General features: G+C 55.1%; 1 protein-coding gene across 10 annotated transcripts; it reads right to left on the bottom strand.

Moving 5' to 3' along the window:
• Positions 1–857: 857 nt before the first annotated feature.
• On the bottom strand, positions 858–20,190 carry RASGRP2 (RAS guanyl releasing protein 2). 10 transcript variants are annotated; one of them, XM_030917879.1, is made up of 18 exons: positions 19,593–19,732; positions 19,200–19,349; positions 17,670–17,813; positions 16,918–17,020; positions 16,347–16,409; positions 15,861–15,992; positions 14,930–15,080; positions 14,553–14,726; positions 14,277–14,393; positions 11,710–11,991; positions 10,863–10,940; positions 10,504–10,626; positions 10,074–10,189; positions 3,812–3,953; positions 3,520–3,556; positions 2,569–2,748; positions 1,244–1,338; positions 858–1,078 (listed from the first exon to the last, which is right to left on the bottom strand). In XM_030917879.1, the coding sequence occupies exons 3-17, from the start codon at positions 17,740–17,742 to the stop codon at positions 1,250–1,252; spliced, it is 1,860 nt and encodes a 619-aa protein (XP_030773739.1). In that variant the 5' UTR covers positions 17,743–17,813; positions 19,200–19,349; positions 19,593–19,732; the 3' UTR covers positions 858–1,078; positions 1,244–1,249. The 10 variants fall into 10 exon arrangements, with proteins under 10 accessions (XP_030773739.1, XP_030773738.1, XP_030773737.1 ...); XM_030917878.1 differs by having other exon boundaries at positions 1,244–1,308; positions 19,593–19,712; XM_030917877.1 differs by having other exon boundaries at positions 1,244–1,311; positions 19,593–19,712.
• Between the last annotated feature and the right edge of the window lie 84 nt (positions 20,191–20,274).

A 20,274-nucleotide genomic window follows, 5' to 3' on the forward strand; every position in this document is an offset into this window, starting at 1 on the left:
CTAAAAGTACAAAAATTAGCCAGGCATGGTGGCGGGTGCCTGTAATCCCAGCTACTCAGGAGGCTGAGGCAGGGAACTGCTTGAAACCAGGAGGCGGAGGTTGCAGTGAGCCGAGATTGCCCACTGAACTCCAGCCTGGGAGACTTCATCTCAAAAAAAAAAAAAAAAAAAAAAAAAAAAAAGAAGTGGCTTTAGCCTTCTTCAGGTAGCAGTGACCCCCAAAACCTCCATGCTGCAGGCTCAGGAGGGAAGAGCTGGGTTGGGAGAGGCTGCCACCGGAGGCTGAAAGCAGGATCGATATGCATTTCCTCTGGAAGTCACTGTCCTTCCGGCTGGCAGCAGCACCAGGCCAGGAGGCTGCAAGGCGGAGAAGTGCAGCCCCCGCCCTGAGGCACAAGCCCAGCAGGGCCCTCGGACTGCCCAGGGCCCTCCCTCCCTTCCCCCACAGCCAGCAACTCTGCACTGCCCCCCTCCCTCCCATGATTTCTGCAGTGAGGGCCCTGTTACTGGAAGCGTACAAGCAGGGGCTGAAAGGCCCCCTGTCCAGCAAGGGAATTTTGGCCATGGGCTGAAGGCTTTGGGGTATGCAGGACCACTGGCCCCGCAATTCTCGGGTGCCAAGTCCTACTAGTTTCAGTTTTAGATGTCCAAGAATCTGGTCTCCTCAAGATCCTAGACCCTCCCCAAGATTCTCATATTCCAAGGTTTTCTGCTTCTAAGATTCTCTCCCCCAAGATTCCAGACACATGAGATTCCAGACCTCCCAAGTTTCTCTTGCTACAAAGTTCTAGCTCCCAAGATTGTCATCCTGTAGAGTATAGCATCACCCCACCCCCCGGGATTCTAGGCACTGATGGTGAAGATTAATTACACGGGCCTTTTTATTCCATCTGGAAAATACAAATATTCACAAGAGTCTGTACAACCTTAGGGACGCCAGCCCTGGCCCTGCCCTCAGCTGCATGCCACCCTCATATCCCACCCCCAGCCCCAGTCTCCTGCCCCAACACCCCCAGGCTTCCTGCTCTGGTTGAAGTCTTTTCTCCAAGGCAGGAATGAGTCCTTGATCCAACCACAGCTGGGAAGAGAAAAACAGGTTGTGAGGAAGACACCCCCCTCAGCAACAAGGTAGTAGCCCACCTGGCTTGGGGCCATTTGGATAAAGCACCCATTTCCCTGATACTCCCCACCCCCGCCCCAGCCCTCAGTGGGGAGCTCTGGTGCCTGCTGTGGGAGGACTCACCATCTATTACAAGTGGATGTCAAAAACCCCATCCTCCACCGTCTGTACCTCCTCCTCACGGATCTCTGCTGGGAGGCGGATTGCTGCAGAACACACTTCCAGGTCCCTGGGACTTTGGCAACCCTTCTTCCCCTCACCACAGGAGGCGTCCACATCATCCCAGAAGCAAACCCATCCACCAAAAATCAATTCCCTGCATGACCTAACGGCTCAGTTTTTTTTCTGAGACAGAGTCTCTCTCTGTTGCCCAGACTGGAGTGCAATGGCATGATCTCGGCTCACTGCAACCTCTGCCTCCCAGGTTCAAGCGATTCTCCTGCCTCAGCCTCCCAAGTAGCTGGGATTACAGGCGCCCGCCACCACGCCCAGCTAATTTTTGTATTTTTGTACTGTAGAGACGAGGTTTTGCCATGTTGGCCAGGCTGGTCTCCAACTCCTGACCTCAGAGCCCGCGCTGTTGCCCAGGCTGGAGTGCAGTGGCGTGATCGCAGCTCACTGCAAACCCAGGTGGAATCACTTGAAACCCAGGTTCAAGCGATTCTCATGCCTCAGCCTCCCAAAGTGCTGGGATTACAGGCGTGAGCCACCACACCCAGCCTCAGCCCAATTTTTGAGGCTCTTTTTCTATGTTTTCGTTTTGCCACAGTTTTTTTGCCGCCACAGATTCGTCAGCGCAGTTTGCTTAAATGTCGATTTTGTGTGTATTTCACATTTTAGACCCCAGCACTTCTGGAAGGCTCAATGCAAATGGATTTATCTTTTCCATTTTTGAGGATGTATGCCCTGTGCCTGCCTCTGTTTTTTGAGGACTTATGCCAGCGTAAACAGTTGTGATCAACTACCTTAGACCCCAGTTTAACATAGTTGTTCGGACTGTTCTCAGCAAAATAATCACTTGGCCAATTGTCATTCAGCAAACTGACCTAAAACCATCAAAGACCCCAAGAGAGCTGCCAGTACATTATCAGGGCAAGGGACTTTCCCCAGAAGAGCCTCCAGAACAGCCAAAAAGGGAAAGGCAAGCCAATGGCTCATATAACACCTTCTCCAATCCTTCGTTAATCCCTCCAACAAAATAAGACTGTAATTGGAATCTTAAAGCCTCTTTCACTATTATACCTCTTTATAAATTAGGGTCTTTCTCCTCAGCCTCAGAAGGTCCAGGGCTCCCTGGCCACTTTCTGGCACCCTTACCTGTCCCTTCTTTATTATCCCACCACAAAAAGAGAATTATGCACTTTGGAATGGCTTCCATCCTGCGTTCTTTGCCCCAATGGCCCTGCATCCCTCCCTCCACAGGCCGGTACAGAATGAGTCCCTCTTACCTGGAGGCCTGGAGCCTCGCCTGCCAGGGCGGGGCAGGGAGAAGCTGAAGGCGCGGTGATGGTGGCTGTGCGTGGGTGAGGGTGAGGGTGCAGACCCCTCCAGGCTTACACTCTGGGCCCTGCGCCGACACTCAACTGACAGGCGATCCTTGCACTGCTTGTGGCAGTTCACACCACAGGCTAGGGGAGGGCAAATGGAGAGCCCAGCCAGGGCCATTGGTCAGAATACCCTCCATCCCATTCCACAGGCTTGCGCCCCTCCCCAGGAACCTTTGTTCCTGAGCAGCTGCCCCACCAAAATGAGAGTCTCCTTCCAAAGTATTCTCCTCCTTCTAATTGTCAGTCTATGCCCTCTCCCACGTTCTCTGTTCCTGGGCAGCTGCCTCATCAAAATAAATAGCCTCTTAAAGGCCACTCCGTTCACATCAATCATCTTGCACCTCTGATTTTGTGGGGTTTTGGGGTTTTTTTGTTTTTTGTTTTGTTTTGAGACAGAGCCCGCTCTGTTGCCCAGGCTGGAGTGCAGTGGCGTGATCGCAGCTCACTGCAAACCCAGGTGGAATCACTTGAAACCCAGGTGGAATCACTTGAAACCCAGGTGGAATCACTTGAAACCCAGGTGCAAGCGATTCTCATGCCTCAGCCTCCCAAGTAGCTGGGATTACAGGTGGGTGCCACCACGCCCAGCTACCTTTTGCGTTTTTAGTAGAGGCGGGGTTTCCTTGTGTGGGTCAGGCTGGTCTTTAACTCCTGACCTCGGGTGATCCACCCGCCTCGGCCTCCCAAAGTGCTGGGATTACAGGCGTGAGCCACCGTGCCTGGCCACGCACCTGATTTTAAGGTACTTCACTCCTTGGCAATCGCCCCACCAAAATAGTAACTCTCCAAAAAAAAAAAAAAAAAAAAAAAAAAAACCACTGCCCAACCGCCCTATCAGTCATTCCATCTCACCTCGGCATTTGAGGCCCTGCTTGTAGATGCCCAGGATCTGTAATAGAGGAGGGGCCGTGGTGGGAGGTGGGATTTAGAGGTGATGACTCTACTTCTTCCTTCTTGAGGGTGGGACTGGGGCTTTAGAGCCCGCCTCAGGGCCAGGGGCAGAACCGCAGTAGGAGAGACAGATGGAATTAACCAGGTTTTCCAGGCTTGAAAAGGGCTCCGGCAGAGGCGGGGCCAGAAGGGAGGGCGGGGCCGGGGCTGGAGGGGCGTGGCTTGGGCGGTGAGCCGGGAAGGGGGCGCTCACCAGGGCTTTGCAATGGCGGCAGGCGACCGGGCGCAAGGAGTTGCTCTCCTGGAAGTTGTGTACGAAGCCCATGCGGCCCCCCAGCACAGAGCTGGAGCGCAGGAAATAGGACACCATCTCCTCCCTGCTGATGCAGCCATCCCTGTGGGGAGTTGGGGGGCACCTCAGCTCGGGCCCTCCCCAGGAACATCCACCGCTGGCCTAACCCATCCCACTGTTCCCAGTGTCCTCATGGCACTCCTGATTTTGGACTCCTGGTGCGGAGTAAAGAAAAGACAGCACTGGACTAGGGGTCAGGCAGATGTGGGAAGTGCCGCTAACCAGTGTGTGGTCTTGGGCCAGTCCCTTTCCCTGGGTTCCTTCTCAGAACAGTGGCCTGCCCTGCCCACTTCACACTTGGTTTGCAAACTAAAAGGACTGTGTACTTTCCATGGAACCATCAGCCTCGGGCTCCCGAAGTGTACTGTGTGCAACACCAGTAGGGAGCCCTGAGCAGGGAGAACTCTCTAATGAGTTCTGGGACCAGGAGAGACTGGAAGAAATCGCACCCCTCTCTCTCCTGCATCATCCTGCTGGAAAGACATCTGTAAATCCAGGGTTTCCCACATAACCCAGGGCTTTCCGCGGAAGCCCTTTTTCACCTATGGATACATTTTAGGGAAAGAATGAGCATGTGTTCTGGACACAGACCTCAGTTCAAATCGCAGCTCTACCTCTCTGCCTCTTGACAATTTGCCAATGAGTAGCTGGGTAATCTCCCTGCCCCTCCGTTTCCTTATCTATAAATGGGTGTAATGATCATTCCTACATTTCATAGGATTTTGGTGAGGATTAAATTAGATAATGCAAGTGAAGTTTTACAACAGTGTCCGCACAGATAGGAGTGTCCTCAGCCACCAAGAGCTTTTCCCATCGGGACTGGCCCTCGCTTGAGACTCCCACCTGCTGTATGAGGGGTCTCATAATGTGTGATCCAGGTGGTCCTTCAAATCAAGGGAGCATTAAGATAACTGGCCATTTAGAAAAAATTATAGGGGCCGGGCGGTGGCTCAAGCCTGTAATTCCAGCACTTTGGGAGGCCGAGACGGGTGGATCACGAGGTCAGGAGACCGAGACCATCCTGGCTAACACGGTGAAACCCCGTCTCTACTAAAAAAACACAAAAACTAGCCGGGCGTGGTGGCGGGTGCCTGTAGTCCCAGCTACTCGGGAGGCTGAGGCGGGAGAATGGCGTAAACCCAGGAGGCGGAGCTTGCAGTGAGCTGAGATCCGGCCACTGCACTCCAGCCTGGGCGACAGAGCGAGACTCCGTCTCAAAAAAAAAAAAAATGAAAAAACTATAGGGCCGAACGCAGTCGCTTACGCCTGTAATCCCAGCACTTTGGGAGGCCGGGGCGGGTGGATCACGAGGTCAGGAGTTCGAGACCAGCCTGGCCAACATGACAAAACCCTGTCTCTACTAAAAATACAAAAAATTAGCCAGACATAGTGGTGGGCACCTATAATCCCAGCTACTCGGGAGGCTGAGGCACAAAAATCACTTGAACCTGGGAGGTGGAGGTTGCAGCAAGCCAAGATCATGCCACTGCACTCCAGCCTGGGTGACATGGCAAGAGACCCTGTATCAAAAAAAAAAGAAAGAAAAGAAAAGAAAAAAATATAAGCCTACCCGAGAGGCGGAGGTTGCAGTGAGCTGAGATCACACCACTGCACTCCAGCCTGGGCAACACAGCAAGACTCTGTCTCAAAAAAAAAAAAAATACAAGCCTACATCCTTCATACTGTGCATGAAAACTAAATTCTCACTGTTCTCACTGGACTTTTTGTAAACACTCCTGCAAAAAATAAAATTATAAAATTATCTGAAAAGATATGACAGGGCGGGCCGGTGGCTCACGCCTGTAATCCCAGCACTTTGGGAGGCCAAGGCAGTCGGATCACTTGACGTCAGGAGTTGGAGACCAGCCTGGCCAACATGGTAAAACCCCGTCTCTACTAAAAACACAAAAATTAGCCAGGCGTGGTGGCGGGCGACTGTAGTCCCAGCTACTCAGGAGGCTGAGGCATGAGAATCACTTGAACCTGGGAGGTGGAGGTTGCAGCAAACCAAGATCATGTCACTGCACTCCAGCCTGGATGACACGGCAAGAGACCCTGTCTCAAAAAAAAAAAAAAAAAAAAAAGATACAAGATAATAATTTTATAATCTTGAGGGGCTGAGGGCCTTTCTACACAGAACACAAATCCGAGAAGCCAGAAAGGAAAAGACTGACATATTGAGCACACAAAAGTTTTTAAATTTTATGTGGAAAAAGACAATATAAATGACAGACAGGGAGAAAATATTTGCAAACACATTCAACAGCAAAGGGTTAATATCCATTAACAGAGATTCTAAAAATCAATGAGAAAAAGACCAACAAACCCAGTAGAATAATGGACAAGGAATCTGAACAGGCAATTGACAGAAGAAATAAATGACCAATAAACATATGAAAAGATACCCTACCCCCTTTAGTATTAAAGAAATGCACATTTAACCAAGATACCACTTGCCAATGAGACTGGCAAAATTGTGAAGCTTTTTATAGCATCCACTGTTGGCGAGGAAGTTGGGAAGCAGGCACTCGTACACTGCCGATGGGGGTGCAAACTGGTACAACCTTGTCTGAGGTCAGTTTGGCAGTCTCTCTCCTAATTTAGAATGTGCATATCTTTTGATACAATTATCCCACTTCTAGGAATTTCTCCTACAGAAATACTGGCCTGAGTGGATCAGCAAAAGGGCGTTCACAGCAGCCTGGCGTACAATCGTCGTGAAAAACTGGAACAGTCTAACTGTCCATCAGCAGGAGGATGGTTAGGGAAATGATAGACTAACCAGACAGTGGAATACTGTGCAGTTGTTCTAATGAATGAGGTAGTTCTACATGAATCCACATGGAAAGATGTCTGTGATCAAGGGTTAAGTGGAAAACAAGCATGAAGACAAAAAAAAAGCAAAAAGCAAGGCGTGCAGTTCTGTCAAGATGGTGATTTTTAGGCTGGGTACGCAGTGGCTCATGCCTGTAATCGCAGCACTTTGGGAGGCCGAGGTGGGCAGATCACCTGAGGTGGGTAGATCACCTGAGGTGAGATCAGGAGTTTGAGACCAGCCTGGCCAACATGGTAAAACCCTGTATCTACTAAAAATACAAAAATTAGGCCAGGCGCGGTGGCTCACACCTGTAATCCCAGCACTTTGGGAGGCCGAGGCGGGCAGATCACCTGAGGTCAGGAGTTCAAGACCAGCCTGCCCAACATGGTGAAACCCCACCTCTACTAAAAATACAAAATTAGCCGGGCGTGATAGCAGGCACCTGTAATCCCAGCTACTCGGGAGGCTGACAGGAGAATCGCTTGAACCCGGAAGGCAGAGGTTGCAGTGAGCCAAGATTGTGCCACTGCACCCCAGCCTGGGCAACAAAGAGTAAAACTCCATCTCAGAAAAAAAAAAAAAAAAAGAAAGAGGCCGGGCGCGGTGGCTCAAGCCTGTAATCCCAGCACTTTGGGAGGCCGAGACGGGTGGATCACGAGGTCAGGAGATCGAGACCATCCTGGCTAACCGGGTGAAACCCCGTCTCTACTAAAAAATACAAAAAAACTAGCCGGGCGAGGTGGCGGGCGCCTGTAGTCCCAGCTACTGGGGAGGCTGAGGCAGGAGAATGGCGTAAACCCAGGAGGCGGAGCTTGCAGTGAGCCAAGATCCGGTCACTGCACTCCAGCCTGGGCGACGGAGTGAGACTCCGTCTCAAAAAAAAAAAAAAAAAAAAAAAAAGAAAGAAGAAAAGAAAAGAAAAGAAAAGAAAATTAGCCAGGTCTGGTGGCACAGTGCCTGTAATCTCAGATACTCAGGAGGCTGAGGCATGAGAATTACTTGAACCTGGGAGGCAGATGTTGCAGTGAGCCAAGATCACGCCATCACACTCCAGCCTGAGCAACAGAGCAAGACTCTGTCTCAAAAAAAAAGAGGGTGATTTAAAAAAAAGAAAGAGGGGCCGGGCGCGGTGGCTCAAGCCTGTAATCCCAGCACTTTGGGAGGCCGAGACGGGCGGATCACGAGGTCAGGAGATCGAGACCATCCTGGCTAATACGGTGAAACCCTGTCTCTACTTAAAAATACAAAAAACTAGCCGGGCGACGAGGCGGGCGCCTGTAGTCCCAGCTACTCGGGAGGCTGAGGCAGGAGAATGGCGTAAACCCGGGAGGCGGAGCTTGCAGTGAGCTGAGATCCGGCCACTGCACTCCAGCCTGGGTGGCAGAGCAAGACTCCGTCTCAAAAAAAAAAAAAAAGAAAGAAAAAAGAGAACCCCACTACTACAAGTACCTAGATGCTGCGTAAAGATACATCAACAATTGCTGTAAATGCATAGATAATTTTGTAAGAAAGAAATGGAAACCCCCAAGTTCCAGAAACCAAGAGGGAGCTTTACAATGAAGCAGTGAGTTGGGCCTGGTCTCCCTCCTGCTGAACCAGGTGCTAGGTTTTGATAACCAACCAAGGCTTCCCCCTCACCAACACACACATACACACACACACACACACACACACACACACGGCCTGGGGCCTGCAGGAGGTGGAGGGTTAAAGCTAAGAGCGCTGCATGTAGCCGAGGCCTCCATCATCTCAAAGGGTCATCTTCACTGAAAAGGTGGTCTAGATAAAAATCCACCCACCAACCCAGGGAGAAAACATGGAACGTAACTACCTCTGCCTAAACTCTGGGAGAAGAAATAAAGCAGCTACGATAAAAGCCACAAGCAGAATTGGATTTATACTCTAATCCTGTTTGTCCACGAAACAGACACCAAACAAAATCTCTATCAATGTGCTCATGCCTGGGAAAAGAAGACTGGAAGAACCCACATACTGCCAAGCTTAATATTGTCAACAGTGTTTAATCATGGCAACTTCTACCAGTGGAAAAGGAAAGAGGGGACTTTCATTTCTTCCTTTTTTTTTTTTTTTTTTTGATGGGCGTGGTCTCGCTCAGTCACCCAGGCTGAAGTGCAGTGGTATGATCATAGCTCACTGCAGTCTCAACCTCCTGGGCCCAAGGGATCCCCCTGCCTCAGCCTCCTGAGCAGCTGGGACTACAGGCACGTGCCACCCACGCCCAAAAAAAATCTTTTTAGGCTGGGAGCAGTAGCTCATGCATGTAGTCCTAGCACTTTGGGAGGCCGAGGCAGGTGGATCACTTGAGGTCACGAGTTCGAGACCAGGTTGACCAACATGGTAAAACTCTATCTCTGCTAAAAATACAAAAATTAGCCAGGTGCGTGGTACCTGCCTGTAATCCCAGCTACTTGGGAAGCTGAGGCAGGAGAATCACTTGAACCCAGGAGGTGGAGGTTGCAATGAGCCAAGATTGTGCCACTGCACTCCAGCCTGGGCAACAGAGTGAGACTCTGTCTCAAAAACACACACACAAAATTAATTTTTGTAGAGACAAGGTCTTACTATGTTGCCCAGGCTGGGCTTGAACTCCTGGCCTGAATTGATCCTGCCACCTCAGTCTCCCAAAGTGCTAGGATTACAGGCATGAGCCACTGCACCTGGCCTCTCATTTCTTACTTTAAACACTTTGTTCACTATAAATTTATTTTACTACCCAGATTTTATTTTACCATGGATTTTTGTAATGTGGAAATAAAAAACAACAGATTTTTGAAATATAGGTAGCATTAAAAAATAAATCGACCTGAGATGGACTGTAAATTTTGAATGGAGTTTTGTCTGCTCAGCAAAAATAGGGCATGAATCTGGCTGCAGGGGGCATGTTTCACCTACTTCAGAGAACCAGCTGTTTTTCCAAATTGTCAGCATATGAACTGTTGATAAGCAAATGGGTACCACTAATTACAAACCTTTCTTATCTATTCATTAACACAGGCTATCCAGGAGTTCAACTTACCCACACTTCTTGACAGCTGTGAGCTCCACAAATAAAACAGCACTTCTGTAGCCACTGTCCCCAGGCCACAGTCTTTGCAAGACTCAGGTGGAGCCCCCCATCTGTCTGAACTCGTGAGATACCACTGCACCTCCACAGCTGGCAGCCTCTCCTCCCCACAAAAGCAAGTGCCCCTTCCCACACTGGCAGCTTCCCAGGCCAAGATGGTCTGGTTTAGTGACCTTATCTTGCACACAAGAAACTGAAGCCCAGGCTAGGCTGTGGGCTAGGTTGCCTTCCCTCTCCCCCAGGCCCCCAGCCCTCCTCACTGGTTCTGGTCGAGGTCCCCAAAGGCGCTGAGGTAAGGGAAGTTCCCACGGATGATCTGGAATTCTTCCTGTGAGATGTGGCCATCCCCATCGACGTCAAAGTTCCGGAACACAGACTGGGGCATACAGAGGGACACACAGAGCCGGGAGAGGGGAGAGTAAAGGGGACATCAGGTCCTGTCCTTTCCCACATTCCCAGTCCATTTGATGAGGTGTGTCTCAGAGAGGTCTCTGACACTGCCCCTGTTCCATAGCCCCGCCCCCACCCTACCCATGGGCACCTCAGCCCCGTGCAGATGGCCAGCTAGTCCCTGTGATTCCTGGGGGCTTAGTGCTGGGTCTTGAACAGGACACTCGTGCTGGCTCCCAGGGCAGTGCTCCGGCAAACTGGCCTCTCCCCACACACTGCTCAGGCTCTGCAGGAGCTCACCTCCACCATCTTCTCGATGTGCTCCACCACAAGGGCTTGATCCAGCTTAGGTTTGGCAGCCGAGGTCCACTCCTCCAACACCGGGGGCCGGGGTGGTGGGGTGCAACTCGTGGGGCTGGTTGGCTATGGAAATGGTCAGGTCTAAGCTAGGGCCAGAGGCAGGGGGAGCCCAGAGCCCAGGGGAACAGAGAGGGGAATCCCTGGGAGAGGGAAGTCTGCCCAACGCTATGCCCTGCCCCCAGGATGCCTCTGTCCTACAAGAAGGATGGTGAGGTGGCTGCTAAGAGCTCTTCCCGTCCTCACATCCTGGGATTCTCAGGAGGGAGGGGCAGAGTGGAGAGGAGAGAGTACCCCCTCACCGAGGACTTGGAGCGCGGCTCCCGCTGCAGGGACAGTTGGTACAGCTCATCCTCCGTCTGATACTGGTCCAGAGACACCTGGGACACACAGGTCTGATCACACCCACTGGCCCCTGCCCACGGCCACAGAGCCCAGGGTCAAAGGTCCACCTAGAGGCCACAGCTCAGCCCAGAGCTCGGGTCAAAAGCTAGACTCAGGACAAAGCCTGGCTTAGAACACAGCACAGCCACCCCACGCTGTCCCAGTGCACAGATCAAACCACAGCATGGCCCCAAACCTTGAACATGACATATTGCCAAGATGTCAGGGAAGAAGCTAGGTCAGAACCCAGCCACAAGCTCTGCTTTCAACCCTGATCCCGTCCAGAGTACAAAAGCAGTTAAGAATCCACTCCAAACCTAACACCTAAGCCCCAGCCCAATGTCTAGAACCTAGTCTGGATCTAAACCAGAACCCAACTCCCACCCTAGACCCCAAGACCGAGTGCAAAGCCAAGCCCAGAACTTCACTCCCAGCCCAGGGCCATGCTTAGAAACCACCCCTGCACGCAGAACGCAGAGCTTGGCCCAGCCCTAGAACACAACCCACTGCCAGAACTCAAACCGGGACCCAGGCCCAGTTCAAACTGCCCACAGTCCACATGCCAGCCTGGAGATCAGACCTCAGTCCACAGCCCCAACCAGAGCCTGGACCCCTCCTCAGCATCCACTCCAAACCCCAGAGCCCATGCTAGATCTCAGTTCCCTGGTCAGAACCCAGAGCCCCAGGCCACGCCCACCGCCGGGCCCAGGGAAACTGTCAACCCCTGGTGCCTAGCTCCCCGCCTCCCTGCCCCCTGCTCCTCACCGTGAGCAGGCTCAGCAGGTCAGGGTTGGCCTGTACTGGTGGCCGCAGGCTGGTCACCATGGCCAGCTCCTCCAGGATGCTAAAGAGCTGCTTCATCTTGGCCCCATTGAGCCGGGTCCGGGCTGGGTCCAGCCAGTCAGGCAGTGCCAGCTGCAAGGCCACCAGGTCCTTGAGGTGCACACCCAGAATAGGGAAGCGGAAGCCCACACAAGCTGCCAGCCGGCGCCGGTAGTTGCCATAGTTGCCTGTCGCCGTCACTAGTTCTGTGAGACCCTCCCAGAGCTGGGGGACAAAGGGCAGAGGGGTCATACCCCCACTACTATCCTCCCTATCTCAGCCCTGGAAATGTAGGAGTGAGTGAGGAGGAGTCAGGGTCAGGGACAGGTGAAAGAGTAAAATTCTCCATTACTGTCCCCCAGGACCGGCTCTCTCAGCCCCTGGGGATTGAATTCATTGCCATTAATTCAAGGCAATACTCAACTGCCAAAAGCACCACACTTTTAAACCAGGCTTGGACACAGAGTATCATCAACATTTAACAGGAGAATCAGAGGCTCAGGGAGGCAAGGCAGCAAAGGACAATGACCTGGAAGAATGTACCCAGCCACCCCATCCAAACAGCAAAAACTGGAAAAACCAGCCGGGCGCAGTGGCTCACGCCTGTAATCCCAGCACTTTGGGAGTCCAAGGCAGGCGGCTCATGAGGTCAAGAGATGGAGACCATCCTGGCCAACATGGTGAAACCTCGTCTCTACTAAAAAAATACAAAAATTAGCCGGGTGTGGTGGTGCGTGCCTGTAGTCCCAGCTACTTGGGAGGCTGAGGCAGGAGAATCGCTTGAACCCAGGAGGAGGTTGCAGTGAGCCAAATTAGCGCCACTGTACTTCAGCCTGGCGATACAGCAAGACTCTGTCTCAAGAAAAAAAAAAAAAAAAAAGGAAAGGAAAAACCCCAACATTCAACACAGAATCAATACATAAACTGGGATAGGCTGGGCGCGGTGGCTCACGTCTGTAATCCCAGCACTTTGGGAGGCTAAAGCAGGTGGATTGCCTGAGCTCAGGAGTTCAAGACCAGCCTCAGCAACATGGTGAAACCCTGTCTCTACAAAAAGTTGGCCAGATAATCTCAGCTACTCAGGAGGCTGAGGCATGAGAATCACTTGAACCCAGGAGGCGGAGGCTGCAGTGATCTGAGGTCTCGCCACTGCACTCCAGCCTGGATAACAGAGAGAGACTCCATCTCAAAAAAATAAATAAATAAATGAATTGGGGTAGACATACAATAAAATATTATATGGCAATGAAAATGAAAAAACAATTGTTTCACATAACAGAATGAAAAGACTCTCAGAACCATATGGAATGAAAGAAGCAAGACATAAAATAATACAAACAACATTCCATTCATAGAAAGTTCAAAACAGACAACAAAAAGCCCCACATTGTTTTGGACCGCATACCTATGTGGTGAAGCTATAAAGAAAAGCAAGATCATCATTGCAAAAGTCGTGGGGAGGGAGTTATGTTGTAAAGTGCTGGGCACTTGAGAGCCTGGCAAGGTTCTATTTCCCAACCTGGGCAGTAGTTTACACAGTGTTTTCTTTACAATTTTTCTTTAAACGATTCATATGTTTTTATATACTTTTTTTTTTTTTTTTTTAGACAGAGTCTCACTCTGTCACCCAGGCTGGAGTGCAGTGGCACGATCTTGGCTCACTGCAACCTCCGCCTCCCAAGTTCAAGCAATTCTCCTCCTGCCTCAGCATCCCAAGTAGCTGGAATTACAGGCACCCACCACCATGCCTGGCTAATTTTTGTATTTTAGTAGAGATGGGATTTCACCATGTTGGCCAGGCTGGTCTCAAACTCCTGACCTCACGTGATCTGCCCACCTCAGCCTCCCAAAGTGCTGGGATTAGAGGTGTGAGCTACCACGCCCAGTCTCATAAGTTTTTATATACTTTTTTATATGTATATTACTCAATACTTCAAAAATAATAATAAATGAAGGACAAAGAAAAGAAGAAAGTACAAGTGGCAAGGCATAATGGCTCACACCATAATCTCAGCACTTTGGGAGGCCAAGGTAGGTGGATCACTTGAACCCAGGAGTTCAAGACCAGCCTGGGCAACATGGCAAAACCCCATCTCTACCAAAAAAAAAAAAAAAAAATTAATATTAATACAAAAATTAGCCAGGCATAGTGGCATACACTATAGTCCCAGCTACTCAGGAGGCTGAGGTGGGAGGATCAATTGAGCTCAGGAGTTCAAGGCTGCAGTGAGCTTGTGATTGCACCACTGAACTCCAGTCTGGACAACAAAGAGAGACTCTGTCTTAAAAAAAAAAAAAAAAAAAAAAGTACTAGCTTTGGGGTCCATGACGACCTGTGAGCCCCCAATCTGCTGTTGCCATTGTGCAAACTGGGAAAAGCACTTAACCCCTCTGAGCCTCCATATCCATATCTGTCAAATAAGGACAGTTGTGCCCAGCCCCCAGTGCTGCTGGGAGGACCCAGTGAAGACAGATCTGGGAAGCACCTGCCCCTCCCTAGTCCCAGGCACCTTGATGGTCTCAGGGCTAACGTGGCTGTGGGTCTCCTTGAGGCGGGAGATGGAGCTGTGGCTTAGGCCCCCGACCACTGCCATCAGCGTGTTGAAGTTCTGCAGCTGCAGCAGCTTCTGGAAGGCAAATGGGGAGGCAGAGGCAGGGAGTCACTGAGTGGGCCCAGAATTTGGCCCAGCCTTTCTGGAGAGAAAGCAGTGGGTTAGGGAAAGGGAAGGGTTGGTCTGACCGGCATGTGGGGAGGTTGGGAGACACAGGGAGAGACGGACAGGCACCTCTGCCACGTGAACAAAGTGTGTGATGACCAGGGCCCGCTGTGGGGCTGTAGGTTTGCTGAGGATCATGAGCTGCACCCACTGCGAGACGCTGTTGAAGAGGGAGATGAACCGCTCCAGGACGGGGTTGTCCACAGTGCAGCCGTGAGTCACGAAACTGTGATAGTCCTGAAACTGGGGGCAGGAGGAGTGGCCTCAGCACCTTGCCAGCCTCTCCTCTCACTGATGGCCACTCCTCCTCACTCTCCAGCTGACCTTCAGTGGTTGCACTGAAACCCTTGATGCACCCTGTGACCCAGCCTACCCCAGGGACCCTGCCCCTCCTAGAACCCCCTTCCAGCCCACACTGGACCACTGCCCCCACCCTCGGGCCGCACCAGGATCTTGCAGAAGGAGCGATACTCCAAGTAGGTGAGATGCTCCGCCAGCTCCATGGGCTCCAGGTGGTCAAACAACAAGGACATCTTGCGCTTTTTCTGTCCCACAGGGTTCCGCTGAGTCACCTGCCGCTTCCACTTGTAGGTAGGGCTGGGGGGGGCAGGAGTAGTGAGCCCTTTGCTGGACATGCACATGCCTCGTGGCCCCCCACTCACACAGACACACCATTCACACTGTGAGGACCTACACAATGCGAGGCACTGTCCTAGGCACGAATGTTCCCAGTCCCAGCAACTCCTCCATATCTCCCCCAACCCCATCATGCATTCAACACACGTTTATGAACAACGTACTCTGTGCCAGGCACTGTGCTAGGCGCTGGGAATACAGAGATGAGTAAGACACGGTTCCTGCCCTCGAGGAGCTCACAGTCTACTGAGGGAGACAGACACAGAAACACATGATCACAAAACAGCGTGACATGTACAGAAGTCTTTGTACAGGAGTCTGTACAACGTGCCATGGAGAACAGAGGAGGGAACGACAAATTCTACCCTGGAAGAGCCCCGAACCCTCCGAGCCCATGGAGACTTCATGCCTGAGCTGAGTCTTGGTAACACGGAGGAGGCAGCAAGGGGATGATATGAGCGGAACACCATGGTGGGAAAGGACTCGGGAGCTCAGCTGACAGGGAGGCGACCCAACGCAGCTACAGGAGGAGGTGTGTGGGATGGGCGGTGGCAGTGGAAGATGAGGCAGGAACGCCAAGCTGCCCAGAGAAGGCATATTGAAGGCAATAGGGAGCCATGGAAGGTTTTTAAGCGAGAGAGTGACATGACCCTCACTCATTCGGTTCAACAGACATTTATTAAGCACAGATGGTATAGGATACTGAGTGCCCCCCCAGCCCTCTGTACTCCCCCCACGCACACGCTGTCTATGTCGATGAGGCTGCTGTGCCGCCGGTTCCCTTCTTGGTCTAACAGAGCCTTCAGCTCCTTGATCTGCTCAGCCAGCTCCGGGTTTAAGTCAAACTCCGCCGGGAAGGCAGAGATCCAGTACCTGGAGGAAAGGGGAGTCACCCAAGACAGCCCTTCCCCCACCATCACCCAGCAGGCTGCAAGGGGCTCTTTGAGATTGTAGTCACCCAAGGAAAAAGAGCCTTCAACTATGGTTCCAGCTCTTTCCTTCTCCAAGTGTACATTAGACCCTTTAGACAACCACCCGCACTGCGCAGAAAAGAAAATTAAGGCCCAGACCCAGGAAGGGGTGAGCCTGTGACAGCACAGCCCACCCAGACAAACCAGGGTTCAAACCTACTCCCAGAAGCAGCGCCCTGCCCCCTCCTCCAGGCCAGCCTGAAGCCAGAGAGAAGGGAGAAAGAGGAGGGGTCAGAGCCCCAGGGGAAAGACTCACCTGACCAGGTGGCACGTTTTCACCTGCAGGGAATTGGAGTTGTCCTTGCGGGATTGTTGGTAGGTGAAGGAGAGAGTTAAGGAGGCCGCTTAACTCTAAAAAGGGAGGCCCGAGGGGAGGGAGGCTGCCGGCGGGGCCTGGTTCTAGGAGACACGTTCTAGGGATGGGACCTGCGCTCTGCGGGAATGCTGGGGGTGAGACCTGCGCTCTGGGAAGGGTTGGAGGTGGGGGTGGAGGACTAAGTGCTGAGGGAGGCTGACAGCAGAGCCTGGCCTCTGGGAGACAGAGATGCACGGGGCGGACCCAGGCCTAGAACAGGGGCAGGCCCTAGACTCTAGGGAGGAGGAGGGCAAGGCCTCCGCTGGGGACAGAGCCTGAGGACAGGGCCGAGTCACCAGGAGCAAGGAGGGGGCAGAGCCTAAGCCCTAGTTGGAGGCTAGGGCGACGCCTGAGCGCTGGGATAAGGAGCGGCCTATACTTAGGAGCGAGGCTCATTCTGCGCCTGGGCTGGGCAGAGGGGCTGCGCATGGGCTCCGACGGCGGGGGTCTTGGCAAGGCGGGCGAAGGATATATGTGGAGCAGCTTGGCCGCCAGCTGAGAGGAGGGGATGTACCAGGGGTGCATCATGAGGAACATGCGCACCAGCTGCGGGTCCCGTACCTTCCCGGAGTCATCTGACTCCGAAGGGTCAAAGACAGGCGGCTGAGCTGGGTCCGCAGGGACCATGCCTCACCCCCACCCCGCAGCCCGCTGGGTATCGGCCCTTCGGGTGCATGCTCGACCCCGCCCACCTCCTGCTTGCCCAGGACTCCGAGAGCAGGAGGCTAATTAGAGAGGAAAGGTGGGGTGGGCGAGGGATAGGCAGGCCCTGAGGACTGGAGGAGGGGAGCGCCCGAGCCGCCCATCGTCCGGAGGGGAACCAGCTGGGGCGGAAGGAGCCTGGGTTCCCAGGGGTCAAGAATCCAGAGGTCATTTCCTGAGCGCTTGGGGGAAGGGGCACCCCTTCACCAGATAAGCTGCCCCCCATTAGCCGGAAACAGCTCCCAGGCCGGAGATAGAGAGTTCCTCCGGATTCCCCAGGAGACAGATAATGCCCCTCAAGTGTCAGAGTCAGGGACTCGGCTCTCCCTTCGCCGCCGCTGGCGAAGGGCGTGCATCTCTCTGCCCTGCGATGCAGAGGAGGCTTTAGTTAAAGAGACTGCACGCTGCGGAGCTGGGTGGGTCCGGGCCAGGGCTGTGCCCTGGATGGTGCCTGGGAGGCAGGGACCCGGGCTCAGACTCGGGGCTGGGCTCAGGCTCCGTGTGCCCTCCCGAGCCACTCACCGAAGGCTTCGATGCACCCGCGGAGCAGCTCCTCGACCGTGCAGCCCTTGTCCAGGTCCAGGGTGCCCGCCATGGCCGCCGGCGCGGGGTGGGCTGGGCTCAGACTGCGCTCCGGGAGCCTCCCACCGGTCTCGGACAGAACCCCTGTCCCGGGAGAGGCAGATCGGGAGTCTGCGGAGGCGCGGGCGGGGGAGCAACCCCGCGGGCAGAAACGGGGCGGGGCGGGCACGCCCCCTGCTGGACAGGGGCGGAGTTGTCCGCCGCGGCCACTCCCGGGGTTAAACGGTCTGGCCGGGGATGGTGCAACCCGCCAGTTGGGAAATGGACCCGCGGACAGGCTTCCGGCCCACCCTCGGAGTCGCAGGAGGGCCAAGGGGCTTCACGAGGACGGGGGAGCCAGGATCCCAGGACTGCCTGCCGCCCAGCCCTCCGCAGGCCCCCTTCTCCTCGCGTCCTCTCCCCAGAGGCACCTGCAGCACCCCGCAGCTCGGCTCTGCGCCCCTCCCGCTTCCCTCCCTCCACAGCCTCCCTTCCCCCGCAGGGTTATTTTGGGAACCTGGAGCCTGAGGGGACCTCGGAGGAATTTCTCCCTGGTATGGGAGGGGGGAGGAGAGAACCCAGGCGTCCTGCCCGCCTCCCCTCTTCCCGGGAGCCCGGGAAGGCGAGGCGGGGATGCGGCAGCCCCCAGGGGCCTGCCCTAGGGGAGGCGGACTGGATGGGAGAGGAACATTCCTAGGGCGGGGGGAGACCGCTGCGGCCCGGAGGCGTCAACGGGAAGCCTGAGCCTGGGAACTGAGCGCTCCCATGCCACCTCCGCAAAGATCCCAGGGGTCCCGGCTCAGCTCGTCCACAGGCCCTCTTCCTCCCTATCCCGGCTCCTGACCCCGGCCCTGGCCCCGCACAGGCGAACTGTGAGCGCGCACGGAGCAGGGTGTCCAGAGGAGGGCGCTCGCGCCGGGGGTGGCCGGTGGGTGCATGACACCATTAGCAACTCCGGTCACTGGTCATACGCACCCTGGCAGGGGCAAACACTCCACACCCAAGTTATTCGTCGGAGGCCGGGGACCTACATAGAGGTGCAGGCGCCCGCACTTACACGCACCGGGCCACAGGCACCAGCCTCCCATCCTGCGTCTCTCACACACAATGGTACCCACACCCCGTGCACACCTGCACGAAGGAACCCTCAGGCACACATACCCGGCTCGTCTACCCCAGAATGCAAACCCGTGGACGAGGTCGCCTCCTGGACCTGCTGTTCACTTGAGCCAGGCCAGCCTCGAGTCCCGCGACCACACAGGCGCTGACATCCTCACACGTGTGCACACACGCAAGGCAGTGCTTCTCCACGCATGTACACTCCCACACACATGCACACACCCCCATGGGTGCGCACGCCCATTCCGTCGCCCCCCTCCCATCTGCGGTGTAGGGCCCGCCCCGCGGTCCCAGCGCCCTGATTCCCCTCACTCCCAGATTTTGGCAGAGCCTTGCCCCACGGAAAGGTACCCTGGCCCTACACATACTCACTCCCCAAGGCTGGAGGACCGGGGAGCTCCTGTACGGAGTGCTCAGGCGGACTTTTCCTAGAAGCCACCCAGAACCGTCCCCGCCTGGCTCTGCCGCCTCCTCGTGTGACCTTGAGAATCACTTGGCCTCTCGAAGCCTCAATTTTCGCATCTGTCAAATGGGGGTTCGCGGGGGAGGGCCCCGATGGAACGTGGCTAGGAAAAGCCGGATGCGCAGCGGAGGTCCTCCGCCCTCTGGGGATCCAGCGCGCCTTAGCTCTAGTGGCCGCTGCCCTCTCTCCCCGACCCGGGTCGCAGACTCCCCACCCACCTGCCGCCCCCAGCCCGCCCGCGCCACCCTTGGGGGGGGGTGTCCCTCCTCTGCCTAGCGCCCCGCGCGCGCTCGCTCACTCACTCTTGGGACCTGCCGCAAGGAGCCCGCACCGGCCCGGCCGGCCCCACCTCCGTGCGCTTCCGCCCGCCGGCCTCGCTGCGGCTGCGGCTCCCGCCCGCTCTCCGCGCCGCGGCCCCGCTCCCCGCCGCCCCGCCCCCGCCCCCGCGCTGGGCCGCCCCCTCCCCCCTCCGCCCCTGCGCCGGGCTCGGCACCGCCGGCTGCGCCACCCCCACCGGGGGCTCCCTCTCGTCCCGCACGCGGCGGTCCCTGCGGCAGCTTAACCCCTCCCCCGCCGCGCCGCCCGGGAGGCCAGGGCCGCGGGTGGGGGGCTGCGCCATTGGCTGCCCCGAGGGTGGGCGAGCGCAGGCCCCGCCGCCCGGGACGCGGAGGGGGGACCGAAACGAAGAGCCCCTCCCCCAACCCCGGACGCCCCAGTGCCCCCCGCCCTGCCTGGGTGTCGGGCGGAGGAAGCCGGGAGGGGCAGGAAGCGGACTGCGGTGGGGAAGGGGCGCCCCGCCCAGCCCCCAGCCCGGGTTCCTGTTTTCGAGACAAACCGTTCCCACGGGGCTAACCCGGCCCGGGACCGGGCGTCTTCCTGCAGGCAGCGGGAGGCACAGGCCTAGTGGAGGTCGGGGGCGTGGGGACAGCGGGTCCTTGAGATAGTCTGGGGGAGGGGCTAGGGCAATATGGGAATATTTTGGGG

The sequence above is a fragment of the Rhinopithecus roxellana genome, chromosome 15 (genome assembly GCF_007565055.1).
Source record: "Rhinopithecus roxellana isolate Shanxi Qingling chromosome 15, ASM756505v1, whole genome shotgun sequence".
Taxonomy (NCBI): domain Eukaryota; kingdom Metazoa; phylum Chordata; class Mammalia; order Primates; family Cercopithecidae; genus Rhinopithecus; species Rhinopithecus roxellana.